At 40.4% G+C, this 12,024-nt stretch overlaps 1 protein-coding gene across 1 annotated transcript in view; it reads left to right on the top strand.

Annotated features, from left to right (window-relative positions):
• trpm2 (transient receptor potential cation channel, subfamily M, member 2) overlaps window positions 1-12,024 on the top strand; it is a 78,626-nt gene that overhangs the window by 14,375 nt on the left and 52,227 nt on the right. The window contains exon 2 of the mRNA XM_065019785.1: window positions 11,629-11,797. Within this exon, the coding sequence (XP_064875857.1) occupies window positions 11,629-11,797 (169 nt within the window). The remainder of the gene's footprint in view (window positions 1-11,628; window positions 11,798-12,024) is intronic.

Below are 12,024 nucleotides of genomic sequence, written 5' to 3'. Positions count from 1 at the left end.
GGGTTAGAGGATTATGCTGTATACTGGGTTAGAGGATTATACTGTACACTGGGTTAGTGGATTATACTGTACACTGGGTTAGTGGATTATACTGTACACTGGGTTAGTGGATTATACTGTATACTGGGTTAGAGGGTTATACTGTATACTGGGTTAGAGGATTATGCTGTATATTGGGTTAGAGGATTATACTGTACACTGGGTTAGTGGATTATACTGTACACTGGGTTAGTGGATTATACTGTATACTGGGTTAGAGGATTATACTGTAGACTGGGTTAGAGGATTATACTGTAGACTGGGTTAGAGGATTATGCTGTATACTGGGTTAGAGGATTATACTGTACACTGGGTTAGTGGATTATGCTGTATACTGGGTTAGAGGATTATGCTGTATACTGGGTTAGAGGATTATACTGTAGACTGGGTTAGAGGATTATACTGTACACTGGGTTAGAGGATTATACTGTATACTGGGTTAGTGGATTATACTGTACACTGGGTTAGTGGATTATACTGTATACTGGGTTAGAGGGTTATACTGTACACTGGGTTAGTGGATTATACTGTACACTGTATACTGGGTTAGTGGATTATGCTGTACACTGTATACTGGGTTAGAGGATTATACTGTACTGTACACTGGGTTAGAGGATTATACTGTAGACTGGGTTAGTGGATTATACTGTACACTGGGTTAGAGGATTATGCTGTATACTGGGTTAGAGGATTATACTGTAGACTGGGTTAGAGGATTATACTGTACACTGGGTTAGAGGATTATGCTGTATACTGGGTTAGAGGATTATACTGTAGACTGGGTTAGAGGATTATACTGTACACTGGGTTAGAGGATTATGCTGTATACTGGGTTAGAGGATTATACTGTAGACTGGGTTAGAGGATTATACTGTAGACTGGGTTAGAGGATTATACTGTACACTGTATACTGGGTTAGAGGATTATACTGTACTGTACACTGGGTTAGAGGATTATACTGTACACTGGGTTAGTGGATTATACTGTATACTGGGTTAGAGGATTATACTGTAGACTGGGTTAGAGGATTATGCTGTACACTGGGTTAGAGGATTATACTGTACACTGGGTTAGTGGATTATGCTGTATACTGGGTTAGAGGATTATGCTGTATACTGGGTTAGAGGATTATACTGTATTCTGGGTTAGAGGATTATACTGTACACTGGGTTAGAGGATTATACTGTACACTGGGTTAGTGGATTATACTGTACACTGGGTTAGTGGATTATACTGTATACTGGGTTAGAGGGTTATACTGTACACTGTATACTGGGTTAGTGGATTATGCTGTACACTGTATACTGGGTTAGAGGATTATACTGTAGACTGGGTTAGAGGATTATACTGTATACTGGGTTAGAGGATTATACTGTAGACTGGGTTAGAGGATTATGCTGTATACTGGGTTAGAGGATTATACTGTACACTGGGTTAGTGGATTATGCTGTATACTGGGTTAGAGGATTATGCTGTATACTGGGTTAGAGGATTATACTGTATACTGGGTTAGAGGATTATACTGTACACTGGGTTAGAGGATTATACTGTACACTGGGTTAGTGGATTATACTGTACACTGGGTTAGTGGATTATACTGTATACTGGGTTAGAGGGTTATACTGTACACTGTATACTGGGTTAGTGGATTATGCTGTACACTGTATACTGGGTTAGAGGATTATACTGTAGACTGGGTTAGAGGATTATACTGTATACTGGGTTAGAGGATTATACTGTACACTGGGTTAGAGGATTATACTGTACACTGGGTTAGAGGATTATACTGTACACTGGGTTAGAGGATTATACTGTACACTGGGTTAGAGGATTATAATGTATACTGGGTTAGTGGATTATACTGTACACTGGGTTAGTGGATTATACTGTACACTGGGTTAGTGGAATATACTGTACACTGGGTTAGTGGAATATACTGTACACTGGGTTAGAGGATTATACTGTACACTGTAAACTGGGTTAGAGTATTGTACTGTACACTGGGTTAGAGGATTATACTGTAGACTGGGTTAGAGGATTATACTGTACACTGGGTTAGAGGATTATACTGTACACTGGGTTAGAGGATTATACTGTACACTGTATACTGGGTTAGAGGATTATACTGTACACTGGGTTAGAGGATTATACTGTACACTGTATACTGGGTTAGAGGATTATACTGTATACTGGGTTAGTGGATTATGCTGTATACTGGGTTAGAGGATTATACTGTAGACTGGGTTAGAGGATTATACTGTACACTGGGTTAGTGGATTATACTGTAGACTGGGTTAGAGGATTATACTGTACACTGGGATGGAGGATTATACTGTACACTGGGTTAGTGGATTATACTGTACACTGGGTTAGAGGATTATACTGTATACTGGGTTAGAGGATTATACTGTAGACTGGGTTAGAGGATTATACTGTAGACTGGGTTAGAGGATTATACTGTAGACTGGGTTAGAGGATTATACTGTAGACTGGGTTAGAGGATTATACTGTACACTGGGTTAGAGGATTATACTGTATACTGGGTTAGAGGATTATACTGTACACTGGGTTAGAGGATTATACTGTACACTGGGTTAGTGGATTATACTGTAGACTGGGTTAGTGGATTATACTGTAGACTGGGTTAGAGGATTATACTGTACACTGGGTTAGAGGATTATACTGTATACTGGGTTAGAGGATTATACTGTATACTGGGTTAGTGGATTATACTGTACACTGGGTTAGAGGATTATACTGTACACTGGGTTAGAGGATTATGCTGTATACTGGGTTAGAGGATTATGCTGTATACTGGGTTAGAGGATTATACTGTACACTGGGTTAGAGTATTATACTGTACACTGGGTTAGAGGATTATACTGTATACTGGGTTAGAGGATTATACTGTATACTGGGTTAGAGGATTATACTGTATACTGGGTTAGTGGATTATACTGTATACTGGGTTAGAGGGTTATACTGTACACTGGGTTAGTGGATTATACTGTACACTGTATACTGGGTTAGTGGATTATACTGTATACTGGGTTAGTGGATTATGCTGTATACTGGGTTAGAGGATTATACTGTAGACTGGGTTAGAGGATTATACTGTACACTGGGTTAGAGGATTATACTGTAGACTGGGTTAGAGGATTATACTGTACACTGGGATGGAGGATTATACTGTACACTGGGTTAGTGGATTATACTGTACACTGGGTTAGAGGATTATACTGTAGACTGGGTTAGAGGATTATACTGTAGACTGGGTTAGAGGATTATACTGTAGACTGGGTTAGAGGATTATACTGTACACTGTATACTGGGTTAGTGGATTATGCTGTACACTGTATACTGGGTTAGAGGATTATACTGTACTGTACACTGGGTTAGAGGATTATGCTGTATACTGGGTTAGAGGATTATACTGTAGACTGGGTTAGAGGATTATGCTGTATACTGGGTTAGTGGATTACGCTGTATACTGGGTTAGAGGATTATGCTGTATACTGGGTTAGAGGATTATACTGTACACTGGGTTAGTGGATTATACTGTACACTGGGTTAGTGGATTATACTGTACACTGGGTTAGTGGATTATACTGTATACTGGGTTAGAGGGTTATACTGTATACTGGGTTAGAGGATTATGCTGTATATTGGGTTAGAGGATTATACTGTACACTGGGTTAGTGGATTATACTGTACACTGGGTTAGTGGATTATACTGTATACTGGGTTAGAGGATTATACTGTAGACTGGGTTAGAGGATTATACTGTAGACTGGGTTAGAGGATTATGCTGTATACTGGGTTAGAGGATTATACTGTACACTGGGTTAGTGGATTATGCTGTATACTGGGTTAGAGGATTATGCTGTATACTGGGTTAGAGGATTATACTGTAGACTGGGTTAGAGGATTATACTGTACACTGGGTTAGAGGATTATACTGTATACTGGGTTAGTGGATTATACTGTACACTGGGTTAGTGGATTATACTGTATACTGGGTTAGAGGGTTATACTGTACACTGGGTTAGTGGATTATACTGTACACTGTATACTGGGTTAGTGGATTATGCTGTACACTGTATACTGGGTTAGAGGATTATACTGTACTGTACACTGGGTTAGAGGATTATACTGTAGACTGGGTTAGTGGATTATACTGTACACTGGGTTAGAGGATTATGCTGTATACTGGGTTAGAGGATTATACTGTAGACTGGGTTAGAGGATTATACTGTACACTGGGTTAGAGGATTATGCTGTATACTGGGTTAGAGGATTATACTGTAGACTGGGTTAGAGGATTATACTGTACACTGGGTTAGAGGATTATGCTGTATACTGGGTTAGAGGATTATACTGTAGACTGGGTTAGAGGATTATACTGTAGACTGGGTTAGAGGATTATACTGTACACTGTATACTGGGTTAGAGGATTATACTGTACTGTACACTGGGTTAGAGGATTATACTGTACACTGGGTTAGTGGATTATACTGTATACTGGGTTAGAGGATTATACTGTAGACTGGGTTAGAGGATTATGCTGTACACTGGGTTAGAGGATTATACTGTACACTGGGTTAGTGGATTATGCTGTATACTGGGTTAGAGGATTATGCTGTATACTGGGTTAGAGGATTATACTGTATACTGGGTTAGAGGATTATACTGTACACTGGGTTAGAGGATTATACTGTACACTGGGTTAGTGGATTATACTGTACACTGGGTTAGTGGATTATACTGTATACTGGGTTAGAGGGTTATACTGTACACTGTATACTGGGTTAGTGGATTATGCTGTACACTGTATACTGGGTTAGAGGATTATACTGTAGACTGGGTTAGAGGATTATACTGTATACTGGGTTAGAGGATTATACTGTAGACTGGGTTAGAGGATTATGCTGTATACTGGGTTAGAGGATTATACTGTACACTGGGTTAGTGGATTATGCTGTATACTGGGTTAGAGGATTATGCTGTATACTGGGTTAGTGGATTATACTGTATACTGGGTTAGAGGATTATACTGTACACTGGGTTAGAGGATTATACTGTACACTGGGTTAGAGGATTATACTGTACACTGGGTTAGAGGATTATACTGTACACTGGGTTAGAGGATTATAATGTATACTGGGTTAGTGGATTATACTGTACACTGGGTTAGTGGATTATACTGTACACTGGGTTAGTGGAATATACTGTACACTGGGTTAGTGGAATATACTGTACACTGGGTTAGAGGATTATACTGTACACTGTAAACTGGGTTAGAGTATTGTACTGTACACTGGGTTAGAGGATTATACTGTAGACTGGGTTAGAGGATTATACTGTACACTGGGTTAGAGGATTATACTGTACACTGGGTTAGAGGATTATACTGTACACTGTATACTGGGTTAGAGGATTATACTGTACACTGGGTTAGAGGATTATACTGTACACTGTATACTGGGTTAGAGGATTATACTGTATACTGGGTTAGTGGATTATGCTGTATACTGGGTTAGAGGATTATACTGTAGACTGGGTTAGAGGATTATACTGTACACTGGGTTAGTGGATTATACTGTAGACTGGGTTAGAGGATTATACTGTACACTGGGATGGAGGATTATACTGTACACTGGGTTAGTGGATTATACTGTACACTGGGTTAGAGGATTATACTGTATACTGGGTTAGAGGATTATACTGTAGACTGGGTTAGAGGATTATACTGTAGACTGGGTTAGAGGATTATACTGTAGACTGGGTTAGAGGATTATACTGTAGACTGGGTTAGAGGATTATACTGTACACTGGATTAGAGGATTATACTGTAAACTGGATTAGAGGATTATACTGTACACTGGGTTAGAGGATTATACTGTATACTGGGTTAGAGGATTATACTGTACACTGGGTTAGAGGATTATACTGTACACTGGGTTAGTGGATTATACTGTAGACTGGGTTAGTGGATTATACTGTAGACTGGGTTAGAGGATTATACTGTACACTGGGTTAGAGGATTATACTGTATACTGGGTTAGAGGATTATACTGTATACTGGGTTAGTGGATTATACTGTACACTGGGTTAGAGGATTATACTGTACACTGGGTTAGAGGATTATGCTGTATACTGGGTTAGAGGATTATGCTGTATACTGGGTTAGAGGATTATACTGTACACTGGGTTAGAGTATTATACTGTACACTGGGTTAGAGGATTATACTGTATACTGGGTTAGAGGATTATACTGTATACTGGGTTAGAGGATTATACTGTATACTGGGTTAGTGGATTATACTGTATACTGGGTTAGAGGGTTATACTGTACACTGGGTTAGTGGATTATACTGTACACTGTATACTGGGTTAGTGGATTATACTGTATACTGGGTTAGTGGATTATGCTGTATACTGGGTTAGAGGATTATACTGTAGACTGGGTTAGAGGATTATACTGTACACTGGGTTAGAGGATTATACTGTAGACTGGGTTAGAGGATTATACTGTACACTGGGATGGAGGATTATACTGTACACTGGGTTAGTGGATTATACTGTACACTGGGTTAGAGGATTATACTGTAGACTGGGTTAGAGGATTATACTGTAGACTGGGTTAGAGGATTATACTGTAGACTGGGTTAGAGGATTATACTGTACACTGTATACTGGGTTAGTGGATTATGCTGTACACTGTATACTGGGTTAGAGGATTATACTGTACTGTACACTGGGTTAGAGGATTATGCTGTATACTGGGTTAGAGGATTATACTGTAGACTGGGTTAGAGGATTATACTGTAGACTGTGTTAGAGGATTATACTGTACACTGTATACTGGGTTAGTGGATTATGCTGTACACTGTATACTGGGTTAGAGGATTATACTGTACTGTACACTGGGTTAGAGGATTATACTGTACACTGGGTTAGTGGATTAGACTGTACACTGGGTTAGAGGATTATACTGTATACTGGGTTAGAGGATTATGCTGTATACTGGGTTAGAGGATTATACTGTATACTGGGTTAGAGGATTATACTGTATACTGGGTTAGAGGATTATACTGTATACTGGGTTAGTGGATTATACTGTACACTGGGTTAGAGGATTATACTGTACACTGGGTTAGAGGATTATACTGTACACTGGGTTAGTGGATTATACTGTACACTGGGTTAGAGGATTATACTGTACACTGGGTTAGAGGATTATACTGTACACTGGGACGGAGGATTATACTGTATACTGGGTTAGAGGATTATACTGTACACTGGGTTAGAGGATTATACTGTACACTGGGTTAGAGGATTATGCTGTATACTGGGTTAGAGGATTATGCTGTATACTGGGTTAGAGGATTATACTGTACACTGGGTTAGAGGATTATACTGTACACTGTAAACTGGGTTAGAGGATTGTACTGTACACTGGGTTAGAGGATTATACTGTAGACTGGGTTAGAGGATTATACTGTAGACTGGGTTAGAGGATTATACTGTACACTGGGTTAGAGGATTATACTGTATACTGGGTTAGAGGATTATACTGTATACTGGGTTAGAGGATTATACTGTACACTGGGTTAGAGGATTATACTGTACACTGGGTTAGTGGATTATACTGTAGACTGGGTTAGTGGATTATACTGTAGACTGGGTTAGAGGATTATACTGTACACTGGGTTAGAGGATTATACTGTATACTGGGTTAGAGGATTATACTGTATACTGGGTTAGTGGATTATACTGTACACTGGGTTAGAGGATTATGCTGTATACTGGGTTAGAGGATTATGCTGTATACTGGGTTAGAGGATTATACTGTACACTGGGTTAGAGTATTATACTGTACACTGGGTTAGAGTATTATACTGTACACTGGGTTAGAGGATTATACTGTATACTGGGTTAGAGGATTATACTGTATACTGGGTTAGAGGATTATACTGTATACTGGGTTAGAGGGTTATACTGTACACTGGGTTAGAGTATTATACTGTACACTGGGTTAGAGGATTATACTGTATACTGGGTTAGAGGATTATACTGTATACTGGGTTAGAGGATTATACTGTATACTGGGTTAGAGGATTATACTGTACACTGGGTTAGAGGATTATACTGTACACTGGGTTAGAGGATTATACTGTATACTGGGTTAGAGGATTATACTGTACACTGGGTTAGAGGATTATACTGTACACTGGGTTAGAGGATTATGCTGTATACTGGGTTAGAGGATTATACTGTACACTGTACACTGGGTTAGAGGATTATACTGTACACTGGGTTAGAGGATTATGCTGTATACTGGGTTAGAGGATTATACTGTACACTGCACACTGGGTTAGAGGATTATACTGTACACTGGGTTAGAGGATTATGCTGTATACTGGGTTAGAGGATTATACTGTACACTGGGTTAGAGGATTATACTGTATACTGGGTTAGAGGATTATACTGTACACTGGGTTAGAGGGTTATACTGTACACTGTATACTGGGTTAGAGGATTATACTGTACACTGGGTTAGAGGATTATACTGTATACTGGGTTAGAGGATTATACTGTACACTGGGTTAGAGGATTATACTGTACACTGGGTTAGAGGGTTATACTGTACACTGTATACTGGGTTAGAGGATTATACTGTACACTGGGTTAGAGGATTATACTGTATACTGGGTTAGAGGATTATACTGTACACTGGGTTAGAGGATTATACTGTATACTGGGTTAGTGGATTATACTGTATACTGGGTTAGAGGATTATACTGTACACTGGGTTAGAGGATTATGCTGTATACTGGGTTAGAGGATTATACTGTATACTGGGTTAGAGGATTATACTGTACACTGGGTTAGTGGATTATACTGTAGACTGGGTTAGTGGATTATACTGTATACTGGGTTAGTGGATTATACTGTATACTGGGTTAGTTGATTATACTGTACACTGGGTACACAGCCTCGGACTGTTTTTCTCCACTCTAATGCCGGATTCCTGCCGTAAACCCTGGACCATTACTCCTGATCATCACAGCTAGCTAGCTTCCACCGAGTGACCCAGCCCCTAAGCTAGCCCTGAGCCAGGCCCACCGCCCAGCCAACTCTGTGATCACCCAGCTACCCAGCCGATGCCTCCCGAACACGGCTACTCCACCGGATACTTGCCGTAAGCTCTGGACCTTTGCAGCGGCTCATCGCTGCTAGCTAGCTGCTACCGAGTGGCTATAGTGGCTAATGCTCCTGCCCCGAAGCTAGCACCAGTTAGCCGTGAGCCAGGCGCATCTAGTAAACTACATTACTACAACTACAATACCTCTTTCGTCATCTGGCCCGGCCCCTCTGTCAACACAACGCCCCGCCGTACCACCACGACTGGTCCGCAGACGTAAGTCCATCCATTGTGCCCTCAACCGGCCATTGCCAGACGTCGGACTAATTACCCCGGCCTGCTAACTTTAAACGCTGTGTCTCCCGCATGCTAGAGTAGTAACGACTACGCAGTGGCTTCCCTGCTCCATCTATTGCTGTTCACTGGACCCTATGATCACTTGGCTACATAGCTGATGCCTACTGGACTGTTCATTAATCACGGTACTCCTTTCTGTTTATTCCTTGTTTATCTGTCGGCCCCAGCCGCGAACTCAGGCCCTGTGTGTAGTTAACCGATCCTCTTTGCCCATTCACTGCCATTTTACCTGTTGTTGTCTTAGCTGATTAGCTGTTGTTGTCTTAGCTGATTAGCTGTTGTTGTCTTAGCTGATTTAGCTGTTGTTGTCTTAACTGTTGTTGTCTTAGCTGATTTAGCTGATGTTGTCTTACCTGTTGTTGTCTTAGCTGATTTAGATGTTGTTGTCTTAGCTGATTTAGCTGTTGTTGTCTTACCTGTTGTTGTCTTAGCTGATTTAGCTGTTGTTGTCTTACCTGTTGTTGTCTTAGCTGATTTAGCTGTTGTTGTCTTACCTGTTGTTGTCTTAGCTGATTTAGCTGTTGTTGTCTTACCCGTTGTTGTCTTAGCTGATTTAGCTGTTGTTGTCTTACCCGTTGTTGTCTTAGCTGATTTAGATGTTGTTGTCTTACCCGTTGTTGTCTTAGCTAGCTCTCCCAATCAACACCTGTGATTGCTTTATGCCTCGCTTTATGTCTCTCTCAAATGTCAATATGCCTTGTATACTGTTGTTTAGGATAGTTATCATTGTTTTAGTTTACTGCGGAGCCCCTAGTCCCACTCTACATGCTTCAGATTCCTCCTTTGTCCCACCCCACACATGCGGTGACCTCACCCAGTATAACCAGCACGTTCAGAGATGCAACCTCTCTTGTCATCACTCAGTGCCTGGGCTTACCTCCACTATACCCGCACCCCACCATACCCCTGTCTGCACATTATGCCCTGAATCTATTCTACCACGTCCAGAAATCTGCTCCTTTTATTCTCTGTCCCCAACACACGAGACGACCAGTTTTGATAGCCTTTAGCCGTACCCTCATCCTACTCCTCCTCTGTTCCTCGGGTGATGTGGAGGTAAATCCAGGCCCTGTGTGTCCCCAGGTGCTCTCATTTGTTGACTTCTGTAATGGAAAAAGCCTTGGTTTCATACATGTCAACATCAGAAGCCTCCTCCCTAAGTTTGTTTTACTCACTGCTTAATGACTGGTTCTATAATGACTAGTTCTATAATGATGACTGTTTCTCTACTGACTAGTTCTATATTGACTGGTTCTATAATGACTGGTTCTATAATGACTGGTTCTCTAATTAATGGTTTGCGAATTATGGTTTCTATATTGACTATTTCTATAGTGACTGGTTCTTTAATGACTGATTCTATAATGACAAGTTCTATAATGACTGGTTCTATCATGACATGTTCTATAATGACTGGTTCTCTAATGACTGGTTCTCTAATGACTGGTTCTCTGATGACTGTTTCTCTACTGACTAGTTCTCAAATGAATGGTTCTCTAATGACTGCTTCTAGAATGACTGGTTCTATCATGACGTGTTCTATAATGACTGGTTTTTAATGAGTGGTTGTATAATGACTGGTTCTCTAATGACTGTTTCTCTACTGACTGGTTCTATAGTGACGTGTTCTCTACTGACTGGTTCTATAGTGACGTGTTCTATAATGACTGGTTCTATAATGACTTGTTCTCTAATGACTTGTTCTCTTTTGACTTGTTCTCTAATGACCTGTTCTCTAATGAATGGTTATGTAATGACCACTTCTCTAATGACTAGTTCTCTAATGACAGTTTCTACGTTGACTGGTTCTATAATGACTGGTTCTATATTGACTGGTTTTCAAATGACTGGTTCTCAAATTAGTGGTTCTCTAATTATTGGTTCGGTAGTGACGGTTTCTGTATTGACTAGCTATAATGACTGGTTATCTAAGGATATGTTCTCTAATGACTGGTTCAATAATGACTGGTTCTCTAATGAAATGTTCTCTAATGAAATGTTCTATAATGACCTGTTTTTTAATGACTGTTTATCTCATGACTTGTTGTCAAATGATTTTTTGTTGTACTGTTTGCCTGCCACAGTAAGGGGATCTGTAAGTGTGGTTACCAGAGGATCCACCATGTTGATGACTCTATCAAACCTGAGAACTACCTGGGAGAGACATGGGACAGACACAGACACGTACACGAGGTCCCTACTGACGCTTATGGAGACATCTGGTTCGGTGGCCTTGGACAGAAGATTGGCAAGGTATAAATATCTGAATTTCTGTCAATCCTTGTTAAGATTTATTCATTGTGTTATTTTGTGTGTTAATACATGGATATGTCTGTCTGTGTCTGTCTGTGTCTGTCTGTCTGTGTGTCTGTCTGTCTGTGTGTCTGTCTGTCTGTGTGTCTGTCTGTCTGTGTCTGTCTGTCTGTGTCTGTCTGTGTCTGTCTGTCTGTGTGTCTGTCTGTGTCTGTCTGTCTGTGTGT

Source organism: Oncorhynchus nerka, linkage group LG1 (assembly GCF_034236695.1).
Source record: "Oncorhynchus nerka isolate Pitt River linkage group LG1, Oner_Uvic_2.0, whole genome shotgun sequence".
Lineage (NCBI taxonomy): Eukaryota > Metazoa > Chordata > Actinopteri > Salmoniformes > Salmonidae > Oncorhynchus > Oncorhynchus nerka.
The sequence above is the reverse complement of the archived record's forward strand: the minus strand, read 5'-3'. Positions and strand labels throughout refer to the sequence as shown.